Source organism: Thamnophis sirtalis, unplaced genomic scaffold (assembly GCF_051295495.1).
Source record: "Thamnophis sirtalis isolate CommonGarterSnake01/CBP01778 unplaced genomic scaffold, rThaSir2_p1.2 scaffold_3, whole genome shotgun sequence".
In the NCBI taxonomy this organism is placed as follows: Eukaryota; Metazoa; Chordata; class Lepidosauria; order Squamata; family Natricidae; genus Thamnophis; species Thamnophis sirtalis.
Genome location: NW_028261383.1, coordinates 126,117,705 through 126,138,860, shown reverse-complemented (window position 1 = coordinate 126,138,860; position 21,156 = coordinate 126,117,705). Strand labels below are relative to the sequence as shown.

The 21,156-nt window shown below is 43.5% G+C and overlaps 1 protein-coding gene across 7 annotated transcripts in view; it reads right to left on the bottom strand.

The window, feature by feature from the left end:
- Positions 1 to 21,156, bottom strand: part of HID1 (HID1 domain containing) — a 69,361-nt gene that overhangs the window by 37,495 nt on the left and 10,710 nt on the right. For all 7 annotated transcript variants that reach the window (XR_015696011.1, XR_015696010.1, XM_087709985.1 and 4 more), the window contains exons 2-4: positions 16,839 to 16,988; positions 11,480 to 11,650; positions 1,154 to 1,267 (exon numbers count right to left, since the gene is read on the bottom strand). Coding sequence is in view for 5 of the 7 variants with exons in the window: in XM_087709985.1 (XP_087566111.1) it covers positions 1,154 to 1,267; positions 11,480 to 11,650; positions 16,839 to 16,988 (435 nt within the window). In the remaining 2 variants the exon portion in view is untranslated. The remainder of the gene's footprint in view (positions 1 to 1,153; positions 1,268 to 11,479; positions 11,651 to 16,838; positions 16,989 to 21,156) is intronic.

The following is a 21,156-nucleotide window of genomic DNA, read 5'->3' as shown; positions in this document are numbered from 1 at the left end:
TAAGCTGTATTGGGTGTTGGCTTGCTTCGAGGTCCAATTCAACATGTTGGTGGTCATCTTTAAAACCCTTAATGGCATGGGACCAAGTTACCTGAGGAACAGCCTGATGCCAATTATATCAGCTTTTTCCACCTGGTCAGGCAGGAAGGGCAAGTTTCCAACCCTGACAGCTAAAGAATTCAACTGGCAGGAACCAGGAAGAAAATCTTCTCTACCACTGCAGAACATCCTGCCCTGAAGTGAGGGTGACTCCCATCTTTCTGGCCTTGTGGAAGAAAGTTAAAAAACTGGCTCTATCAATTATCCAGGGGATCCAAAAGCAGAATGCAACTCTGGGGTAACTGGTCATCATTCCATTTTTTTAAAAACTCCTGTCTTTTTAGGTTTGTTTTTAACTCTTTTAACTTTGTCTTTTGTATGGATTGTATAGGTTTTTTTATCTGTAAACTGCCCAGAAAACACTTTGATAATAACACTTAGACTATTATACCACTTCACGATGTTTTACAGTCCTCTCTAAGGGGTTTACAGAGTGGGCCTATTGGCCACATCAATCTGAGTCCTCATTTTACCAACTTTAGAAAGATAGAAGGCTGAGTCAACCTTGAGCCGGTGAGACTCGAACTTCCAAACTGCTGGCAGTCAGTAGAAGTAGCCTGCAATACTGCATTCTAATCATATACTGCACTTTAACCACTGCACCAACAGGGCTCATAATGAGATGGGGAGTATATAAATTTGATGAATAAATAAATCAAATGGCATTAAATGAATCACATGTGTCAGAATTCTCCATTCCTCCATATTCCATAGTAGCTGGTCTCCAACTTCGACAAAGATTGATAGCTCAGGGTAGTGGTGGATTTCCATTTCTTTTACTAATGGTTCATGTGCAGAAGCGTCCGGGCAGGTGGACGGAGCCTCCCACCACCGTCACTACTGGTTCACCTGATCCGGGCCCAACTGGGAGCAACCCACCTCTGGCTCAGTGCAATCACTACTTCACTTACGGGAAATTCCACCTTAATACAGACAGCTCAGCAAATGCACTAGACTGTATACAAAAAATTATTATAGCAATAAATGTTTCCTATTGACATCTTAAAAACTGAGGCTGTCATACTAGATCCTAAACAAACAATGTTTGACTTACCACATTGTTTTTACGATGGCTCTGGACAGTGAATTCTGGACAGAAGAGCAGATCTGCAATGGCTAGAAGCAGTGACTCAGCCAGTGGCCTAGCATTTTCATCATCTTCATCTCCCTATAAATCAGCAATAAGTTACAATATTTCATATCTGACCTTATATCATTAAAGTCCACAATGGGGGGAGAGGGGTGTTAGGGAAATCCGGATGATTATTAGGTCAATATTGTTACTGATACTTTATGACATACAGGTAGTCCTCAACTTATGAGCACAACTGAGCCCAAAATTTGTTGTTAAGTGAAACATTTGTTAAATGAGTTTTGCCTCATTTTACAATCTTTCTTGCCACAGTTGTTAAGTGAATCACTGCAGTTGATAAGCTAATAAGCCAGCTGTTTAGTGAATCTGGCTTTCCCATTCACTATGCTTGTCAGGTCTCAGGTGATCACATGAACCAGTTGCCAAGTAACTAAACTTTGATCACCTGATCATGGGGATGTTGCAAAGGTCATAACTGTGAAAAACGGTCATAAGCCACCTTTTTCAGTGCCATTGTAACTTTCAACAGTCACTAAACGAACTGTTACAAGCCAAGGACTACCTGTATTATGCCACATGGAAAAATCGCATTTACACAAGCCAGAAGTTTCATTACACTATAGATACTATAAGGTTTATCCCCATATGCACTACCCCAGGCAAAATTCAAGCAGGCTGAACTACCCCGACTATGAACTACTGTGGTCTGATACTTGCAACTACAATTTAGATGGGCTTCAATTCATTATCTTTCGTATGAACAGAATTTTAGCAAAGCACATAACTTCATTTGCTGTGGTGCAGCCCGTGACCAATATACAATAGGAGCAGAGATCACTTATAGAATATATGCTCTCGGCTTGCTGAGACCTATGAGACCAAAATATCTCCCTGCAAAACACCCTGAGTGCTTCAAGGCTTCAAGCTCCGTCTTTTTGTCTCAATGCTGACGCTTCACTCCACATTTACAACAGTTTCCAAGGAAACCATAGATCCTCGTCAGCAGGTCTCTAGCTCTTTCCCCCACCCCTCCCTCCTTACTCATCCCGGATCTCATATTCCTGCCCCCACCCTGTGCTGGGGGGGGGAAATGACAGGCTCTTATCTGTGACAGCCAGCCTGTATCAACTTGTGCATGACATGGACACAAAGGCTTTCACTCACAGCAAGCAGACTGGATTATAATAATAACCTGTATTGATCTGACATTATCTAGTGCCACATCAGAACATCTAATAAAAGTGTTTCAAATGCAGAAAACAGTCGCAAGACATTAAAAAAAAATCAACTGCAGATACTTTAATTTAGTTTTGAAATTAGAGAAGGAAAAAGGAGCCTTAGAATCTGAAAGGTTAAAAACATGAATCAGTTAACTAAAGAGATCATTTTATGACAATCCATCAACCCCATGATAATCAAGATATTTAAAACAAAGCCATACCTCACAGGAATAAACGCTAGACAGCACTGATGAATTACTGGTTACATTTCTACATGAGATTCTCCAGTTCAGTAAAATGAACAAAAACACTACAATTATTGTACACTTTTAACTTTTGCTCAGTTTAATAGAATTAGCTCAGAAATACTGTATTTATAGAATTTACTGAGAGAAGATTAATCTCTTATTTTACAAATAAGAGGTTGTCACAGAAAAGAGGGGGGTCAACCTATTTTCCAGAGTAAAATAAGCACCTGTAGGCCAGACAAGGAATAATGGATGGAAAATGAACAAGGAGAGATTCAATCCAGAAATAAGGAGAAATTTTCTGACAGTGAAATCAATCAACCAATGGAACAGAAGTTGCCTTCAGACGTTGTGGGAGCTTCATCACTGGAAGCCTTCAAGAAGAGACTGGACTGCCATCTGTTAGAAATGGTGTAGGGTCTACTGCTTGAGCAGGGGGTTGGACTAGATGATCTACCAGGTCCCTTGCAGCTCTGTAATTCTATTCTAAATATCAAGCATTTTTATGCGTTCCCAGAATTATAATAGTTAATAAAGATATCCTCAAGTTGAACTTACCATAGTAAATGGATCTTCTATGTTAGAGGATATAATAGCATTATGGAAACATTTTACCACTGTCATTTTCAGGCCGGGGTGGGGGGGGGGTCATATTTCCCAAACTGTTCTACACTTTTGGGATTCCCAAGCTACTCCCTCCCTATGTACTAACCAGGGTTGATCCTGCTTAGCTTCTGAGATCAGCAAGGACAGCTGGAGGTTGCCACCTGCTAGATTAATTATTTAAAATGTTTTACAAAGCAACAGTTAAATTGGCTCCATAGGTTCAAATCCAGTGAGCTGGCAGCCAATGCAGGTTCCTAAGTCATAGCTGCAGTCAGGACAAATTGCAAATGAGCAAGAAACAATGTTCTGTTCTATTTTCATATTAATTAATTGTTGTTTGCTTTTTTAAACCCTATCCTCTCACATTTCCTGTTTCAGTACAGAATTATGAGGATTAAGATAGAAACTTGTATTACATCCTCATAAGGGAAATTTGACAAGAATGGCTGATTTGATCAAACTATTTCAAAATCAAGAAAAAAATCTAAGTGAGAAATCATATTACAAGTATAAATGGCTGTGTGGTATATGCATATCAGCACATATTGAAAGTGTCTGAATGATTATTGTTGAACCATGATTTGAATTCTGGTCAAATTCTTTGACAGGAAAAGGGAGAAACATGAAACTAGGAGGGAAAAAATATTCATACAGGTTTTTCCAGATGATAGCAAAACATTTTTAGCATTACTAAAGAAGTAAAGATGCTCAATCCTAATTGCACACTTCTTAATTACTGCCAGGAGCATGCAAAAGCGTAACTATGAATATTTTTATTTATTTAGTAACCAAATGATCCAAAGATGGGTAAAAATAGATTAAAACATCTTTGAAAAATAATTAAATCATTACTAGCGGGAAGGGAGTGAAACAAGAATCTGGATTCAGTGTTTCTGTATCTGTCTAGCAATAGCACAGACTTATATACCACTTCATAGTGCTTTTATAGCCCTCTCTAAGCAGCTTACAGAGTCAGCATATTGCCCCCAACAATCTGGGTCCTCATTTTACCCACCTCGGAAGGATGGGAGGCTGAGTCAACCTTGAGCCAGTGAGATTTGAACTGCTGAACTGCAGCTAGCAGTCAGCTGAAGTAGCCTGCAGTACTGCACTCTAACCACTGCACCACCTCGGTTCTCAACTAGAGTAGTTTTTGAAAGACTCCTCAGGTATATTCTTTTGGAGTTATAATGGTTACTGATGCTTCAATAACCATACTTTCTGTGTGAATGTACATACCTTGTGCATGTACTTTGTCCACAAAATTCTACACTGGCATCAATATCAGTTCTCACACAATTCACACAAGATATGTGGATAGGACTCAGGATAAAAGGCAAGGAGAGAAGATACAGTAGGGATACATAGCCATCATACAAAAATAATGCCTCCACATTAAACAAGCCAATAATGGGATACATGCCAAGCCTATGCTGCAACTATAACAAGAGTAATTAAAATTCATGTACGGTAAAACAGCTCTTTCAATTGCTGTACCAGGAACAACAATGAAACGCAATGGTTAAGAAAGGACGTTGGTCTTACCTGAATGTCTATTTTCAGAGTGGGGGAGGGAATGGTCACATGTGGGTATTCTCAAAGCCTGATTGGTCCAAAGACTGAGAGTAAACGCTTAAATACTGGTGCCTTCCAGTCCTATCCCAGTTTCCTCAAAGGCGAACGGTAGAACTGAAACGACAAAAAACAAACACACAACAAAAACCCCGGGGACCACCCGGGCTCTCCCCTTGGCCCCGACAGAAAAAGCCTCAGGGCGGGTCGTGACCATTCCCTCCCCCACTCTGAAAATAGATGTTCAGGTAAGACCAACGTCCTTTTTCCAGAGGAGGGGGAGGGAATGGTCACACGTGGGACATACCCAAGCTAAAGTCCCAGGGAGGGAGAACGAGAACCACTAGGGCCCAAGGGGAGCCTCAACCGCCACCCCCAGTGGACCCTTCAACCAAGGACGCACCCGCATACGCGAAGGCATTCAGACAATAATGCCGGAGGAAGACGCCGGAGAAGCCAAGTGGCTGCGCGACAGACGGCCCCAACGGGCCCACACGGCCCATGCCGCCGTGGTTGCGGCGCTCCTAGTAGACTGGGCCGTGAACCCCGACGGGGCCGGCCTGCCGACCCGAAGCCCCGTAGGCTTCCGCAATGGCCTGACGCAGCCGATGCCAATGGTAGCCGAAGACACCCTCGAACCCAGCGACCCCGGCTGGAACGAAACAAACCAACAAGGCCCCGACCTACAGACCCCCCCTGTCCACCGGAGATAGAACCGCAGGGCGCGGTGCACGTCCAACCGATGCCAGAGCCCCCCCTATCCTAGGAACGGGCCCGGGCCAGGCCGGGCAGGACGAACTCCCAAGCCTAACGAAGGGAAGTGTTCACCTACGGGAAGAAGGTACGAGCAAGGCTAAGCACCGCCCCGCCCTGTAGAGATGACAGGGGCGACCCCAGAACAGGGTGCCCAACTCCATATACACCGGGCGGAGACAACCGCCCCAAGGAAGACTGCAGATGAACATACCGAAGAGATTCGAAAGGGGCCCCCTTCAAGCCCTGAGCACAAGGGGAAGAACTCACGGGGAACCCGCAGACAGAGGGAGACCCAAGAAGCCGCCCCCTACAGAGAACCTTGATCAGGGGAACCTGAGAGAGGGAAGAACCCCCACCCCCTACAGGACCGAAAACAAAACCGCCACAGGGCGGCACAACTCTTGTGGAGGTCCGTTGCCAAGGCCCTTCCTTTAGGAAACCCGTGACGTTAGGGAGAAAGGTGGCCCTGCCGGGCGAAGGCCAGGAGCATAACACCACCGGACGACACCCAGGTGGAACAGCAGCCGCGGGCCGTAAAAAGGCGCCAAGGCACCCCAAGTTGCGAGGGACCCCAGCGGCCAGGCCAGCCCCCCCAACAGCTGCGGGACAAGAGTCAGGGGACAGATGCAACCACAGGGACCGGGCGAAGCAGGACCCCCCCCTGCTGCCAGGCCAACCCCTCCCACGGGAGCCTCCGTGAAGGGGCCACTGACAGCCGGACGAGGTCCGCGAACCAAGGGCCCTTGGCCATAAGGGCCCACCCCCACACCAGAACCCCCTATGCCACCCCCCTCCGGGGAGACCCGGAACCAGGGGGAAGGGAGGAAATCATACCGAAGGCCCGCAGGTCACCTTCCCCTGAGGGCGCTCGCGCCCTCCGCAGACTAGGACAGGAAATGGGTGAAACCCCGGGGAAGAATGGAACATGCGGGCGAGCAAATAGGCGCCCCAGAGGAGTGCCGAGCCGCCAACAGATCCACTAAAAACCAACGACTGAGGTAGTAGGCCCGCTCCCTTGGCCAGAGCTGCCCGATGCAGCCAATCCGCCAGGAGGCAGGGGAGCCCGGGGTGAGTCTCGACTCCGAGAACAACCGGCATCCCACCGCCCAGACGTCCAGGGCCAGAGCAGAACGGCAGAGAGCTGGAGAAGGGGCCCCCCTGACAGATGTGGGCCTCAGCGATCACCGTGCCCAATGGGAAAGCACGCGATGCCCCAACACCGGGGCCTGAAGGTAACGCGGAGCCCGGCGGGCCGGCACTAGTTCCATCCCAATGACGAAGAGGTAAAAGTCCGAAAGCGACCACCTGCCCTGAGCCAACCAGGAGCCCACCAGGGCCCCCCCCAAACAGGTCCGCGTCCGTGATGACGCACGCTCTGTCTGGCTCCTTGAATTAGAAGTCCCGCCGAATGGCCTGGGCAGACACCACCCCGGCGAGACTCGGGCTACCCCCGGGAGGCGGAGGATCCACAGAGAGGTGCACAGTCGCCCCCTTGACCAGGAACGAGGCCCCCCAGAAGAGGCCAAGGGCCCGGCTCACGGGACTATCCCTGCGCAAGAATCATCTCGCCCAAAAAACTGAGATAGAGGGAGAACTGAAACCGAACGATGTCATTGAACGCCTTCCGCCAGCTGACGTAGGCCGTAGCAGAGCTCCCTGGACAGACTCATCCCCTCCCCCGACATGGAGCCTATGACCGAAGCCAGGCGTGTGGAAGGGGAGAGGAGGCTGCTGGGGAAGCCCGCCGAGGAAAACAAGACTAGGAAGCTTCCAGAAGGGGCGCTAAATATCCGAAAGACCTGAATAGGATAGCCCCGCCTGAACCAGACACCGCCAAGGGAACATCGGAGCCCCCTTGATGGGGCGCGGACGAGCCACCCGGGCCGCCAGGGCCTTCGCGAAGGCCCGGGGAGCAGAGTCCAGCCCAAAGGGAAGAACTCTGTGGGAGGACCCCAGGAACCCGCGATGACCGGCCAGAATCGAGGTACGAAGATAGGCCTCTGTGAGGGCCACTGAGGCCAAGGAGCCCCCTGCCCGATACCCCGAAGGACGGAAAAGAGGGAGGACGCTCTCCTCGCCTGTGCACCAGAACGGTGCAGACGTGTGAGGACCTGCCAAGCCTTCCAGCCACCCAGAACCATGGACAGGTGGGAGAAGCGTTCCAGGCCCTGTTCATCCAGAGGAACCGCCTGCACCGCCCGAGAAGAAGGGCGATGGTCTGAACCACCAGGCAGCGGCACCCCAGGCTCCAGGACGGAGGAAAAACCCCGAAGAGAGCCGGTGGGGTGGAGAGAATCCAACGCGGGAGCAAGGCAAACAGTGGCTCATGCCCAAGCGTCCGACACCGACCCGTCCCAAGGATTCGCCTAGCGGGATGACGGCCTCCGATGGGATGACCCGAGGTCGAGCCCCTTCCCTCAGCGGAAGGGGCGCTGCCCCCCCCCTGTGGCTGGACCGCCTGGACTGGAGGTAGGAGCCATATCCACTCCAAAAGGATGAACTGGGGAACTGCCTAACAAAATGGAAGAAGAGAACGCAGGTTATTGACATAATCGGAAGCCCATACTGGCACATGACAAGAATGAGACTCAGAGCCGGCTCAGCAGCTTCAAGCGGACGAACGGTCCCATGTTCCCATCCTTGGACCGGGGACGAGCCCCCTCCACCCAAAGGGACCAGGCCCCTCGAATGGCATGGCCGCCCAGTGTCAGTAGGCCGAGCCAGCCCTCAGCCAGTGACGCAGTCACTGGAGCCCGGGCGACGTGACCGAAGTGGTCAGCACCCTGGACGCAAACTTGAGCGAGCCCCGGTCGCCCCAGCGGATGAACAGGCGGGCTGCCCTGATCTAGAAGAGATCCAGGTGGCGTCGCTCGCCTGGGACGTGAATGCGCTCCGGAGCTGCAAAGGCCACGTGACCGTGGCCTGACTAAAACAGGAGGCCGAGGTCGCAGATGCCGTCTCACGCAGCGGCAATCGACTGCACATCTAAGGACGCTCAGCACGCCTGATGGATACCAGGGCAGCCACTGGAGAGTCGACGGACGGCAACTGAACAGCCAAGGCAAGGGCCCATTTCACTCTAAGAGCCAGTGGCCAATGCCCCCAGTACAGAAGTCGGGGGAATGCGCCCACTGTATAGTCAGCGCCTCCCTAGCCAAGGGAGGAGCCGAAATCACCTTCTAGTCCATGGCCGCGGCAGAAACGTGGTCATGCCAGGATCCCTAGGTGGAGGAATCAAGGTCCCACCCCACCTAGTCATGTTCCGTGCCCTGCCCAAGGGCATTGCAAACAAGTCTGGGCCAGGAAGCCCAGAAAAATGGGCCCATCCAATGGGGCCACACCTCCATCTCCAAGAAGGAATTGTTTACAGACCTGAGTAGGCCAGGATAGAACCCCTGGCAATCAGTAGAAATAGCCGCTGACCAAGGGAGGGGACATAGCCCAAAACTGGGTGCGGCCCAGACCTCCATGCCTGGAAGGAAGCGGGGAACAGATCCAATTCTCCGTACCACCATAGGCAGAACCAGGCCCCTGGAGAGCCAACCTGCGCACGGGTTAGGACCCCCAGAAGCACCCTCCCAGGGATCCCCTGAGTGGGGGGGGAAGAGGGGGACCCCACTCCACCTGGAAAAAAAGGGGAAACCTACCTGGGGAACCCAGGGCAAAGGAGGACTAAACCCCTAGGAGTGGATCGGGCTGAAAAGGACCTGAGGAGAGGCCAAACCCAGACCCTGGGATAAATGACAAAGGCCCACACATATAGATCTTATGCATATCCCCAGCCCTCTGTTAGGCCACTTACAGAAACAGTTATCATTTTGCTAACCTCTGAAGGATGGAAGGCTGAGCCAACCCTGAGTAGGCCAGGATAGAAACCCTGGCCGCCAGTAGAAATAGTGAACGAAGGAAGACTAATATTTCAAGCCATTTAGCTCCCATCAGCTAGCCATCCCTTACTGGCATTGAACTAAGGTCATTTTACATTTTAGGCAATATAAAAACCTCTAAGCCACAAACTCTGCTCCTGCAATATGCAGCCCCTGACCCCCTCCCACGAGAAGGGCTTCAGGGCAGAGGAAAGACATGGGGGGGGGAAACACCCTCCCCCTCCCCCTCCCCCTGTGAAGGGCTTTCTCACCTCCCGCCAGGTCTGCCACCTGGCCCTGGGGAACATCCAAGCCCCCCTCCATTACCCCACTTACACGTCCAGCCGGAAGGAATGGAGGATTCCAAGCCTCTGTAGGCCCCACCGGGACCTGGGCCTGCTGTCCCTGCTGCCCACCATGCCAAAGGAAAGTGACCGCACCAGCTGCAATGGTCGTAGGTCAAAGCGCGATCCTCGCACATGTGGCAACCAAGGCAACATGGCCGCCGGAACTCTTACTTCTGATCCAGCGGCTCTGCCGGCCGGCCGAAGGTCCGTGCTGAGGCAGGCAAGGTCGGGGGAGGCCACGCGGCCTCCAGGCACGGACCCCCTCCCCCAGGAACACTCGCAGCGGTCTGAGCCGAAAGGAGAACGCGGCAGCCGCCCGAATCAAACGGCGGCTCCGCAAGCGGCTCGCACGCGCCTCGTGGCGCTGCTGCTGCATCTCCTGGCTGTTTAAAGGAGAAAGCAGCCTCTCCAGCAGCTGAAATAAGAGCTGGCACCCCCGCAATCCCGGGGGTAGGGCTGAGGCTCTGGGCCCGCAGGGGGAGGCAGCATGCCTCACAGGGCCCTCCCCAACCGCCCGGGGCAGTAAACTGTCCCTTGGGGCCGCAGCTGCAGAATTTAGTAATTTAGAGAACCTTTTAAAAATGCCCAATTAAACCAAATGAGACCAAATTGGAATAAAAGTAAATCCTACCATGGGTTAATTCTCAACAGTTCTTGGACCAGAAAAGACTGAGAGGAAAACTGGGATAGGACTGGAAGGCACCAGTATTTAAGCGTTTACTCTCAGTCTTTGGACCAATCAGGCTTTGAGAATACCCACGTGTGACCATTCCCTCCCCCTCCTCTGGAAAATGAATATATTCTGGATATTCAAGAATAAATATACAGTAAAAGCATGTAGTGAGACATACATAAAAGGTTAGTACATGTATACAGTGTTGGACCTTGCTTCCACAAAATATCCCAGTTCCAGAGATAGGCAGAATCATGATAGAATGAAGATCTTATAGTTCAGTAAATAAACATATGATAGAAAAATATTTTACATAATGTGAAAATATTTTTTCACCTCACAGTGTGTGTAAATGGACTGAACCATTAGAACTACTGACCCCTTGATTCTTTGGTCCTCTCTATGTATGACTTAGAAAATATTAAAAGTATTTATCATTTGCCACTGTTACTGAAAATCAAAATAACTCCTGAATAATTAAATGTTTAGTCACTTATATGTTTACAGAGTTTTTCTAGTATAAAACCTGTGTTTGTTTGTTTGTTCATTTCATTTTCTTCCCTCTTAGTCCTGTTTGAAGAATTAACTTTAAAATAGTTCAGGTTTCATTCAGACTTTGGTTGCTTTTTGCTGCTGTTCAAAACTTTCTCTTGAAATTCTCATAAGTGGAAATTCAATTTTAATAGTACCATCAAAACTCTGCAATAAAAATAGACTGTTAATTCATCAACCTTCCATTCATGAGTCTCAGTCCATCACCCAGGCAAGGATGTGGCAGCATTTTTCTAAAAGACAGAAATCTAAAAGGATCAGAGCAAGACAAATTACACAGGGTAAATATGCCCAAGCCTGATAAGAGTTCCTCAGTGTGAATAAACATAATCCAGCAGGTAAGGAATTTAGATTCACATTAACGCCCTTTGATCAACGAACTGCTCTGGCTTATGCATCTTTCTCCACTCTCCAGAAAAGGAATAATGCAATTTAATAAATACATACCCCTCCTCGCCCCGCCCCTGGAACTGTTGACCAGAAGAAACCTCTCCAATCGGGATCCTCAAATATATATGGTAGGATGCGGGTCAAGAGACGGCTGCAATTCAGGACAATCTGCTTTTCTTTCTCAGAGTGACAGCCACTCTCCGCACCCTGCACTAGTTTTTCCACAGCCTGGAGTGAATTAGAATAAAGCAAAAGACATGAACTATTGGTATGCAGGTAACAATTTTTTGCCCAGTGCCTCAGGTTTCTGAATGACTGACTAAAAACTTAATACCATGATGAATAGGCAATTGTTTTATATTGTTGCTAATGCCTTTTGGACATACTCTGGAAATCTATCATAAAAAGACAATCCCTCAGAAAGTGACAGCTTGATTCATGTGAGATTGCATGTATACTGCATATAATGCTTGAATGTGTGAAAGAGATAGAATTCTAAGATTTAAGCTATGACATCAAAACCTCATTTTCTAGCTTGTTCTAGGAAAAGTACTCTGAAGATTCGTTAAAGAGTTGAATCTCTGTAACAGAGGGGCTCTTACGATTTTGTAGATGAAACACATTGGTCCACATATAATTTAAATCTGGGAGAAAGAAGCAAAGTGGAGCTTTTAGAAATCGGAGACAATCTTGTCAGCATAGATACCTGTTTAGGGATATATGACTGAGATGCTTTTAATATCAGTGCTTTTCAGAAAACAGGACGCTGAGTGCAATATCTTTCCCACACAATTGTTCTAAAGTAATTTTCTAATAAATATTGCTTCTGTAGAATGCAGTAATGTTTGTAGGAATATAATTCTGGAGGTAGGTAGAAAACTCTAAATTTCCACACAAGGATATAAAGTTAGTCCAATCAATTGATTCTCCAGTTCAATTTATGGTAAACATCAGAGGTGGGCTGCTCCCGGTTTGGCTCGGATTGGACGAACTAGTAGTAGTGACTGCGGGAGGCTCCGCCTACTCACCTGGATGCTTCTGCGCATGCACAGAAGTGTCACATGCGAGCGCATGCAGGAGCGCACCCAAACCAGTAACAGAAAAATTGACAACCCAACTCTGATAAACATGAAAGGCAAATTTTAATAGTATCATCAAAACCGTGCAATAAAAACAGACTGTTCATTAATCAAGCTTCCATTCATGAGTCTCAGTCCATCACCTAGGCAAGGATGGGCAGCATTTTTTCTGCCATTTTTCTTCCTGTAACATGGGTTTTGTACACATTGTTTGGAAACCTTACTACCATGTTTTGTAGCTGAATATAGAAATATTATTGAAGCTAGTTACCTTTGAGAAATGTGAAAAATATGAAATAAAAATATGAAGAAACTGAAGACAAATGTGAAAAAAAAATATGGCTAAATCTAATTTACATTAACAATGATTGATTTTCAATTCCCATTTTTGCTTAAGATATACATATTAGGCAATCCCCATGAAATTAACTAAATGCTTATGCCACCCAATCTGGATTTGAAACAGGGTACAAGAAAATGGAGATGGGACTTCCTGGGAGGAGCCTGCTGGTGGTGGCAGCAAAAAATCAGCTGCCTCCGAATTCCTGGCTACGTACCTGTTTAGAGGATCTTCCATCTGACGTCTTATCAGGTTTTCTTATCCTTCAGGCAAGAAGGAAAGAAGAAACTATTTTGCTGGCAAATGCTCTTCGATTTTTGCAGCTTTTGTGCTTGCAGGGAAAGGGGGGCTAGCCCAAGGCAGAACGGCTGTCCGTGCTGGGAACTTCAAACTGCCTTGTGCAGGACAAAGTAGGTCTCCCCCACTCAGTTCAAAGTTTTGTTTGATTTAATCTTATCACGAGCTGAATCCATTTCCGTGCACAATAATTGTTTATCAACATTTTAGCTTCTTTTCTTTTTCTCCTCCGAAAAATTATTTACTTAGAGGCTTTTAAAATGGCGCCGAGCAGGCTGGTTTCTCCGGTAATAATGAACACTTTTTGTTAATCCTCACAAGAATTCACAAGAATTCAAAACAAAAGAGATTGCTTATCATATGTTTTGGTTTCACAATAGGCCAGCAGAAGCTTTTTAATTAGCTTTATTTATACAAGAATGTTACTCCTTCATTAACTTTGCTTATCTGGAAGTTAAATGGTGATGAATCTGCTGAACGGTTTTGTTACAATGTTTACTCACTGAAAGTTTTGCCAAGCCTTAACTTCAAAATAAAAGGGGAACTCAGCCTCTTTACTTAAAGCTGCATATTCAGGCAATAGAGTTTTATTAACTGCAGGCAGATAAATTTTGAAATGGCTTCAAAACCAAATATTAACTTGAAGTTGTAAATTTTTTTCTTATTACTATTCAAAATACCAGCTTCAATTTTGTAAAAGGCTTTCTTATCCAGCTGCGTTACAAGATGGCGATTTTATAGCTTCTGCGTTTGATATATGACACACTCAATCAGTTCTATTCTCCTGAAGACTTCTCCTTATTAACTGTTAAAAGTCTATAAATAGTATCCCATTTAAAACCGAGGGGAGCAGAGACTTTGTTTGTTTGTGCGTTTTTTTATAATGGCTCCCAAATCGAAGCAGTCTAAGCGTTTCCTTAATAATACATCTCAAGAAATTGTTACAAAATCGCTGCCCTTGCCTCCCACGCCCCCTACTGGAGATCTCTTAATGCAAGAATTTCTTTTTGAAACCCTTAAAGAGTTCAGACAGGAAATTAAACAACTTTTATCGGACTTATATGATAAACTGGACACCAAGATTGCTCAAACAAGGGAAGATACGATCAGAGTTATGACTGTTATGACAGGCTATGTTTCTGAAATGGAGGACAAATTGGAACTTTTGGAAAAAACTAATTCTAATTTGACATCTAAAATTCAAACGTTACAACAGGAAGTTGAAAATGCTCAAAAACAACTCGTTATGATAAATTACAATAAGACTGCGTTTGCAATAAGAGTCAGAGGATTGCGTGAAAAGGAACAGGAGAATTTGAAACAGACCTTTTTTGAAGCTTTCAGACGTTCGGTGGGAAGTCCGGGATTTAACTTTGATTGGCAGATTCAAAAAATTTATCGCCAGAACTCGTGTGTAGCAAAACAACGACAGCTTCCGAGGGACATAATTATATATTTCACCACAAGAGAATCCAGAAATGCGATAATACAGAAGTTCTACAATAACAGGCTGCGAATCGATGGACAGGACTTGATTGTTTTTAAAGAAATACCATCTCAAATATTAAGAGCAAGGAGAGACTACACTTTCTTAACTGAAAAACTCAGAGATTCTCAGATACAATATAAATGGGAAGTGCCATCTGGTATCACAGTCACATTTGAGAACCAAAAATATCATCTCAATTCTGTTTGCGAAGCCCGAGATTTTTACTACAAAACTCTGAAGGCGGGACTTCCTGATTCACCCGGACTTGGAGAAAGACAAGGAGAAGGAGAAGATAAGCAGCGGGACACGTGGCTACAAGGCGGAGGGTGTTGCTTTCCCTTTCCGGAAGGGCAGAAGAGTAAAGAATAAAGATCCAGCTATGCCTTTAAAATACTTCTTAAATTTTTAATTTGAATAAAATTTCAGGACTCCTGTCTGGTATAAAATGACAAAGCTGTATACCGATGAAGAGATATTGAGACTGAAAGAAGCGGTGCTGAATTTGGACATATATTGTATGGGACTTATATAAGACTTGTTTGAATCTTAATTTAAACTGCGCATGATCTATTCTTTGGGGCGAGGAGAGCGGAGATCATAGTTTTCTTGGATTGTGGTTTGGGATGAATGGAGTCGGGTGCGTGGGGTAGATGGAAGGGTAGTGAAAGTTCAATTAGATTATCTTGATCCAGAATGTAAGCTGATTTTTGTATAAATTGTTATTTGAATACAAGGTTAAGAAAGATTATCTGGAGAGTCTACACGAGGGTGGAGTAAATATGAGAGGAGCAATGGATGAGGATAAAATATATATGCGGACACGGGTAAAGGCAGGATGGGAGGTATAGAATTTATATACGGAAGCAGGTAAAGACATTGTTTAAGATTTTAAAAATAATGAGAAGCTGAGTTTAATGTTAGAGAGTATATTGACTTCTCTTTCTTGGGGGGGGTTCCCCCCCCTTTTTCTTTTCTTTTTATTATTCTTTTCTTTTTTGTTCTTTATTTTTTATTATTTTTTATTATTTTGTAACTTCTAATCTATTTGGTTTCAATATACTCCAGACTTTGCTTGATAAAGAACGATGCCGGGAATGGGACCTGGGAAGTCGGAAGGGGGTCAGGGAGGGGGTTTCAGGGGGTGGGTGGGTGGGTGGGAGGGTGGAAGTATAGACTCAATTTTCAGAACAATGAATGCACTTGGATACTGTTGCTTTTTTTTTTGCTTTTTTTCTTTTCTTCTTTCTTTTCCTTTTATTTTTCTTTTGTTTTAGTACAAAACAAATAGACCAATGAATACTAGAAATACACCGAAGCGAGGTGTAGAGGGAAAGAAGAGGGGGGAATTAAGAGGGAGTGAGAAGGGAATGTAAGGAGGGTGAGATGGTGGGAAGGGGAGAAAGGAATGGCTGAGGGGGAGGGGAAGTAGAAGAGGGGATTGTTGGAAGGGAGAAATGAAAGTTGGAGGGGTAGAAGGAAGGGTGTATGTAGGATAGAAGTGTTATGAGTTGTTTATTGCTTCTTTTTTTTTAACTGCACAGTATTTAAGTGATTGTATAAAGGAAAATGAAAATGTAATAAAAGAATCTTTGATAATAAAAAAACATTTAGATTAAAAAAAAAAGAAAATGGAGATTAACATTTTTCATTGTACTATTTTTCCACTGAAAATATACCCTCCTCCTTCTCCCAACTAAAAATAACAAGCTTCAGCATCAAAAAGTTTGGGAATGAGTTTCTACTGGAAAATGGTGACGGGGTACAAGGATTTAACAACTACTATCCTATATTGTGGCCCCAGTTGAAATCAGGAGCGCTACATGGCTCCTGTGCATTTCTATATAGGAAAAGTAAAACCCTAAGCATAGGATTTAGACATAAAATTGAAATCTCATTTAATTTGGTTAAAAGTGTAACAGGAATTTAATCTTGGTTGCAGATTATTCCTTTTTGCTAAATAAACCATACTGAATTAAGCAGGCAATTCTATAGCTCAGGGGTGGGAAATTAATTTTTCCAAGAGACCAAATGTGAAACTGGGACTGTTGTGGAGGGCCAAACCAATAGGGCCACCTGCATGGTCCTTGCTGTCACCACCACCGAAGGCTGGACAGGGACAGCCAAAGAGCAGGATGTGGCCCACGGGCCATAGACGGCCCAGACCTGCAATGGTTGAATTTCAACAGGAAAAAAATATATGCTGAATCTTACCTTGTAACACAAAGTAGCCAAATTTGAAGGAGATTCTTCCCTCACAGCTCTGATTTCTGCAGCTGGAACTAGAGCAAAGACATCTTGGACTGAAGTAGCCGTATCTGCCCAGAACTGGTCCCAGAAGACATCGTCTGTGGCCTCTACGGGCTGAAAAACAAATAAAAATCAATTTGGGAAAACAAAAGCTATAAAATATTCATTTTGATATTCATTTATGATCAATATTCATACTGCTTAATATTTGATCTGATAAGTATGTCAAGCTACCTCAAGATAACTTCTGCAATATCTACTACAATATAAGGTTGAAAAATATTGTGTGTGTGTATATGTATATGTATACGTATACGTATATGTTATACTGTAACATGAAGTATTCCAGATAGAATAAACATGAATGCATCATTAATATAATAAGTTACAATTGACTGCGGGGGAGAAGGGGGGGGAAATAATGCAAGGGTGTTAGTAAAAACTAAAAACAAGACAAATATCAGCTGTTTTTTTTAAAGAATAGATTTCCTATCAAAATGGCCCCTTGGGAAAATTAATGAGATACAACTTTATATGCATAGATAGAGCAATGTACAATTTTCTGCAAATTCACACTCAACTATGACTCAGGGACCACAAAATAGTTACAATTTCTTTTCAATTAGACAAAAATAATAAAACTATTTAAAAGACATTTATTACATTGAACAGCTCAAGCACTCTAGTCATTATGGTTTAATGGAATGCATCCAATAAGCCAAAATATAAAACATATATTCTTTGCTTGATCTCTTTTCCCAGCATGATATAATAAACATGCAAAAGCTCTTGACTAACTGCAGTTATTTGAAATAATCATGGCTTTGAATTGTATTTAGGGATGATGAGTGAGAAGGAAATGTATGTTTGTTTAATTTCCTGACTTACATTTTTCTGAAGTTATGCTGCTATAAAGATGGAGGCTTGTTTAAAAGTAGGGCAAAACTTGTTTTAAGAATTGGCTATGATGAAGGAAACTACCTTATCAAATAGGCAATATGTCATTAAAATAGAAATAGCAAAAGTAAAAGGAGGTAAGCAAAGTATAAACTAGTTGAGCAGGTTTGTGGCTCTACCAAGTCTGGACCTGGCCAAGAGGATTATTTTACATATTGAAAAAAAACGTATCCTCCTGATTTTAAGGAGTGGATTCAAGATACAAGCCTGATATCAATTCTGGATAAGTCTTTAATACTAAAAATGGGAAGATGAAGCAATATACAATCAAGATTTAATGACAAATTGAAGGACTCAATCCCATATTGATTCTAAATAGTAATAGCAATTAGATTTATATACCTCTTCATAGTGCTTTATAGCATATTCTAAGCAGTTTACAGAGTCAGCATATTGTCCCCAGCAATCTGGGTCCTCATTTTACAAACCTCGTAAGGATAGAAGACTGAGTTAACCTTGAGCAGGTTAGGATCAAACTCTTGGCAGTGGGCAGAATTAGCCTGCAATGCTGCATTCTAACCAGTTGTTTCACTTTTCAATTACTTTTAACCTATTTTAATTACTGTTATATATGAGGGTTTTTTTAATTATATAAGCCCTCATATATAACAGTAATTGGTTGGTGTTTTAGTTGCTTGTATTTCAAATTTAATGCCTCCTCTTCAAAAGTTTAAAAATAGAAAAGCAGCAGGCCCTACTGTGACTTTGTTTTTCTGCATATTTCCAGTCCTTATGCCAATGACTGACTGCTTCTGCCACCATCCTCAAACTATAAAATAGGTCCCTTTAAATTCCTTACCAGTAGACATTTAGTCACAGGTGATTGCTTTAATACAAGAAGTATTTGCACATTTAGCCAATGGATAACACAACAAATCTGCATTCAGTACTTCTCATGAGAAAGGAGAGGAAGGGTGAGACATTTGAGATAAGCTGAGCACAAAAACACACATATAAAAGGATCAGGTATTTTTATAGGTCATCTCTGAAAGTTACAGGAGAACAAAATGGAATGGAATGGAATTCAAGTTAGTGGCTCTCAATTTTGTCAAAATAACCACTGTACAATAAGTATTATTACAATAATTGGGGAGAACTATATTCCTTAAATATATCCATTTCTTGACATATATATTAGCTAACATGTTTTCAAAGGACTGTTTTCAGTACAACCTTGAAGCAAATTGTAAAATGATAACTTAGTGAGGGCAATCTCAAACAATTTAGACATTATTATACTGAGCAGAAAAGTTTGGTTTGGTGAAGATACTATAGTAGTTCTTCACTGCATAGTCTTTCCTTGGGCATAAGTGTTTGCTTTCTATTGCGATGAACTGTAAACAATAAAATCACAAATGTTAGATTTATCCAACTTTATTTTCCAAATCCCAATGCAGAAAAAATGGTTGATTAGTTTTTTTCATCAAATTTAATTTGAAATCAACAAGATGTGCTATTAGAAGACCAAAATCTGAAAGAGTAAGAAGGATTTGAAACAGAAATGAAGCAGAACAACTCATTAGTTTCTGCCAATACAATGATTTCTTCATTGCTAACACAATCTTCAAACAACCCAAACTGACATTTATTTATATCAATTATTATTGGCACAGGCGATGGAACAGCTCAGTTATAAAAGCAAAAGTATGTCTGGGGCCTGACTATACAATGGATCATAAACTGATTTTATGCAAGTTCCAAGTTAAGCTAAAGTGGAAGAACAAAGACAACAAATTTCCACCAAGAACATCAGAAATAGTTTTGAAGTCCTGGACTTCATTGATAACGAACTAGGGGGACTATGGCATAGAATCAAAGTAGTTGTTCAAGGATGGATGTGATATGAGACTATCAAAGATTAAGAAACAGAAGAAAACAAACTGGATGTTAGAACAGATAGAGGAAATTGAAGAGAAGGAGGAGTAGAAAAAAATAAAACTTCAGATAAGAACTTTTTAAAAAGCAGAATGCTATTATAAGAGATACGAAACAGTACAGTAACATCTGTGAAGACAACAAAAATAGAAACAGACAGGAAAAATAAGCATATCTTTTAACAGTTCTCCAAATTCAAGAGATTCCAACCAGAAATTGACACAGTAAAACACCCCAAGGATCAGACATTAATTCATTCAAAGATACTACAGAAATCAACATCCATTAAACCTAGTGGAAAGATAGTCAGATATTCCCATAACTGCAAATATCAAAAACCTCCAGAAAATTTCTTGTGATGTTTTATGGAAATGAAAGCTGGACTTTGATGAGGCAGGATGGAAAATATGCTTTTGAACTCTGGCTTGGAGAAGACCTCTAAGAATAACATTGATAGTCAAGGAAACAAACAAAAAATGAATCTTAGAACAAACCAATCCAGAGTTCTTTGAGGCCCAAAAACCAGGTTTGAATTACCATGACTGGGATAATTATGTGAAGACCACATCCATAATGTTGGGAAAGATAGATGGAAAAAAGATGACCAGCAACAAGCTGAATGGACTAAATTACAGTGCCAGTGAATGCACTATTGGAAGGCCTGAAGGGTTAGGTTAGAGAGGACAAATCATCCAGAAGTGTATGTATCTGGTTGCTAGGATTCAATGCCATTCTAATGGCAGATAATCTCTCACCAAAGCCAGCTGAGCCAGGACATTTCTCTAAATTACATGTACCAAAATATAACAGCTACAGCTGTTGCATCTAAAGCCACCATTCAATAAAACTATGGAAGATATAGGAAGCATATTTTATATATCTGTGAACACTGAAAATGAAGAAATGCTTTAAATTTCAGTTTAGATGCAAATTAACTTTAGTGTCTCATTAAAGCAGACATGTTTTTAGACCTACATGTGATTGTGGGGGGAGTCAATCTGCTTTCATGAATAACAGAGAGGTAAGTGAGGTAAATTTGTTCTTCAGAAACATTTTCAAACACTAATAATGTGTAGCATAATCCTATACATGTCTACTCAGACCCTAATGAAGTTATTTCTAGCTGAGTAGATAGCAGTGACTTTTTGTGAAGAAAAGGTTTAAGTAAACAGTGTTATATGAAATTAAATACAGTAATCAAAGATGGGTTTGGAAAATACCAAGGATTCTGTTTTTCAGATATTTTTAGGTAACCTTCACCTTGTTTACTCAGCAAGTCTAGAGTGAGAAGTGTTCTGTTAAACACAGGTATTATCAGTAGCAAGAACATTTATTACCTAGATTTAGCTAGCTTTTCGTGTTCTTGCTCTAGTTATTAATGATCTAATCACTTCTGGATTGCACTGCTATAATAGACTCTGCAAGCACTCACCTTGCAACAACTACAATC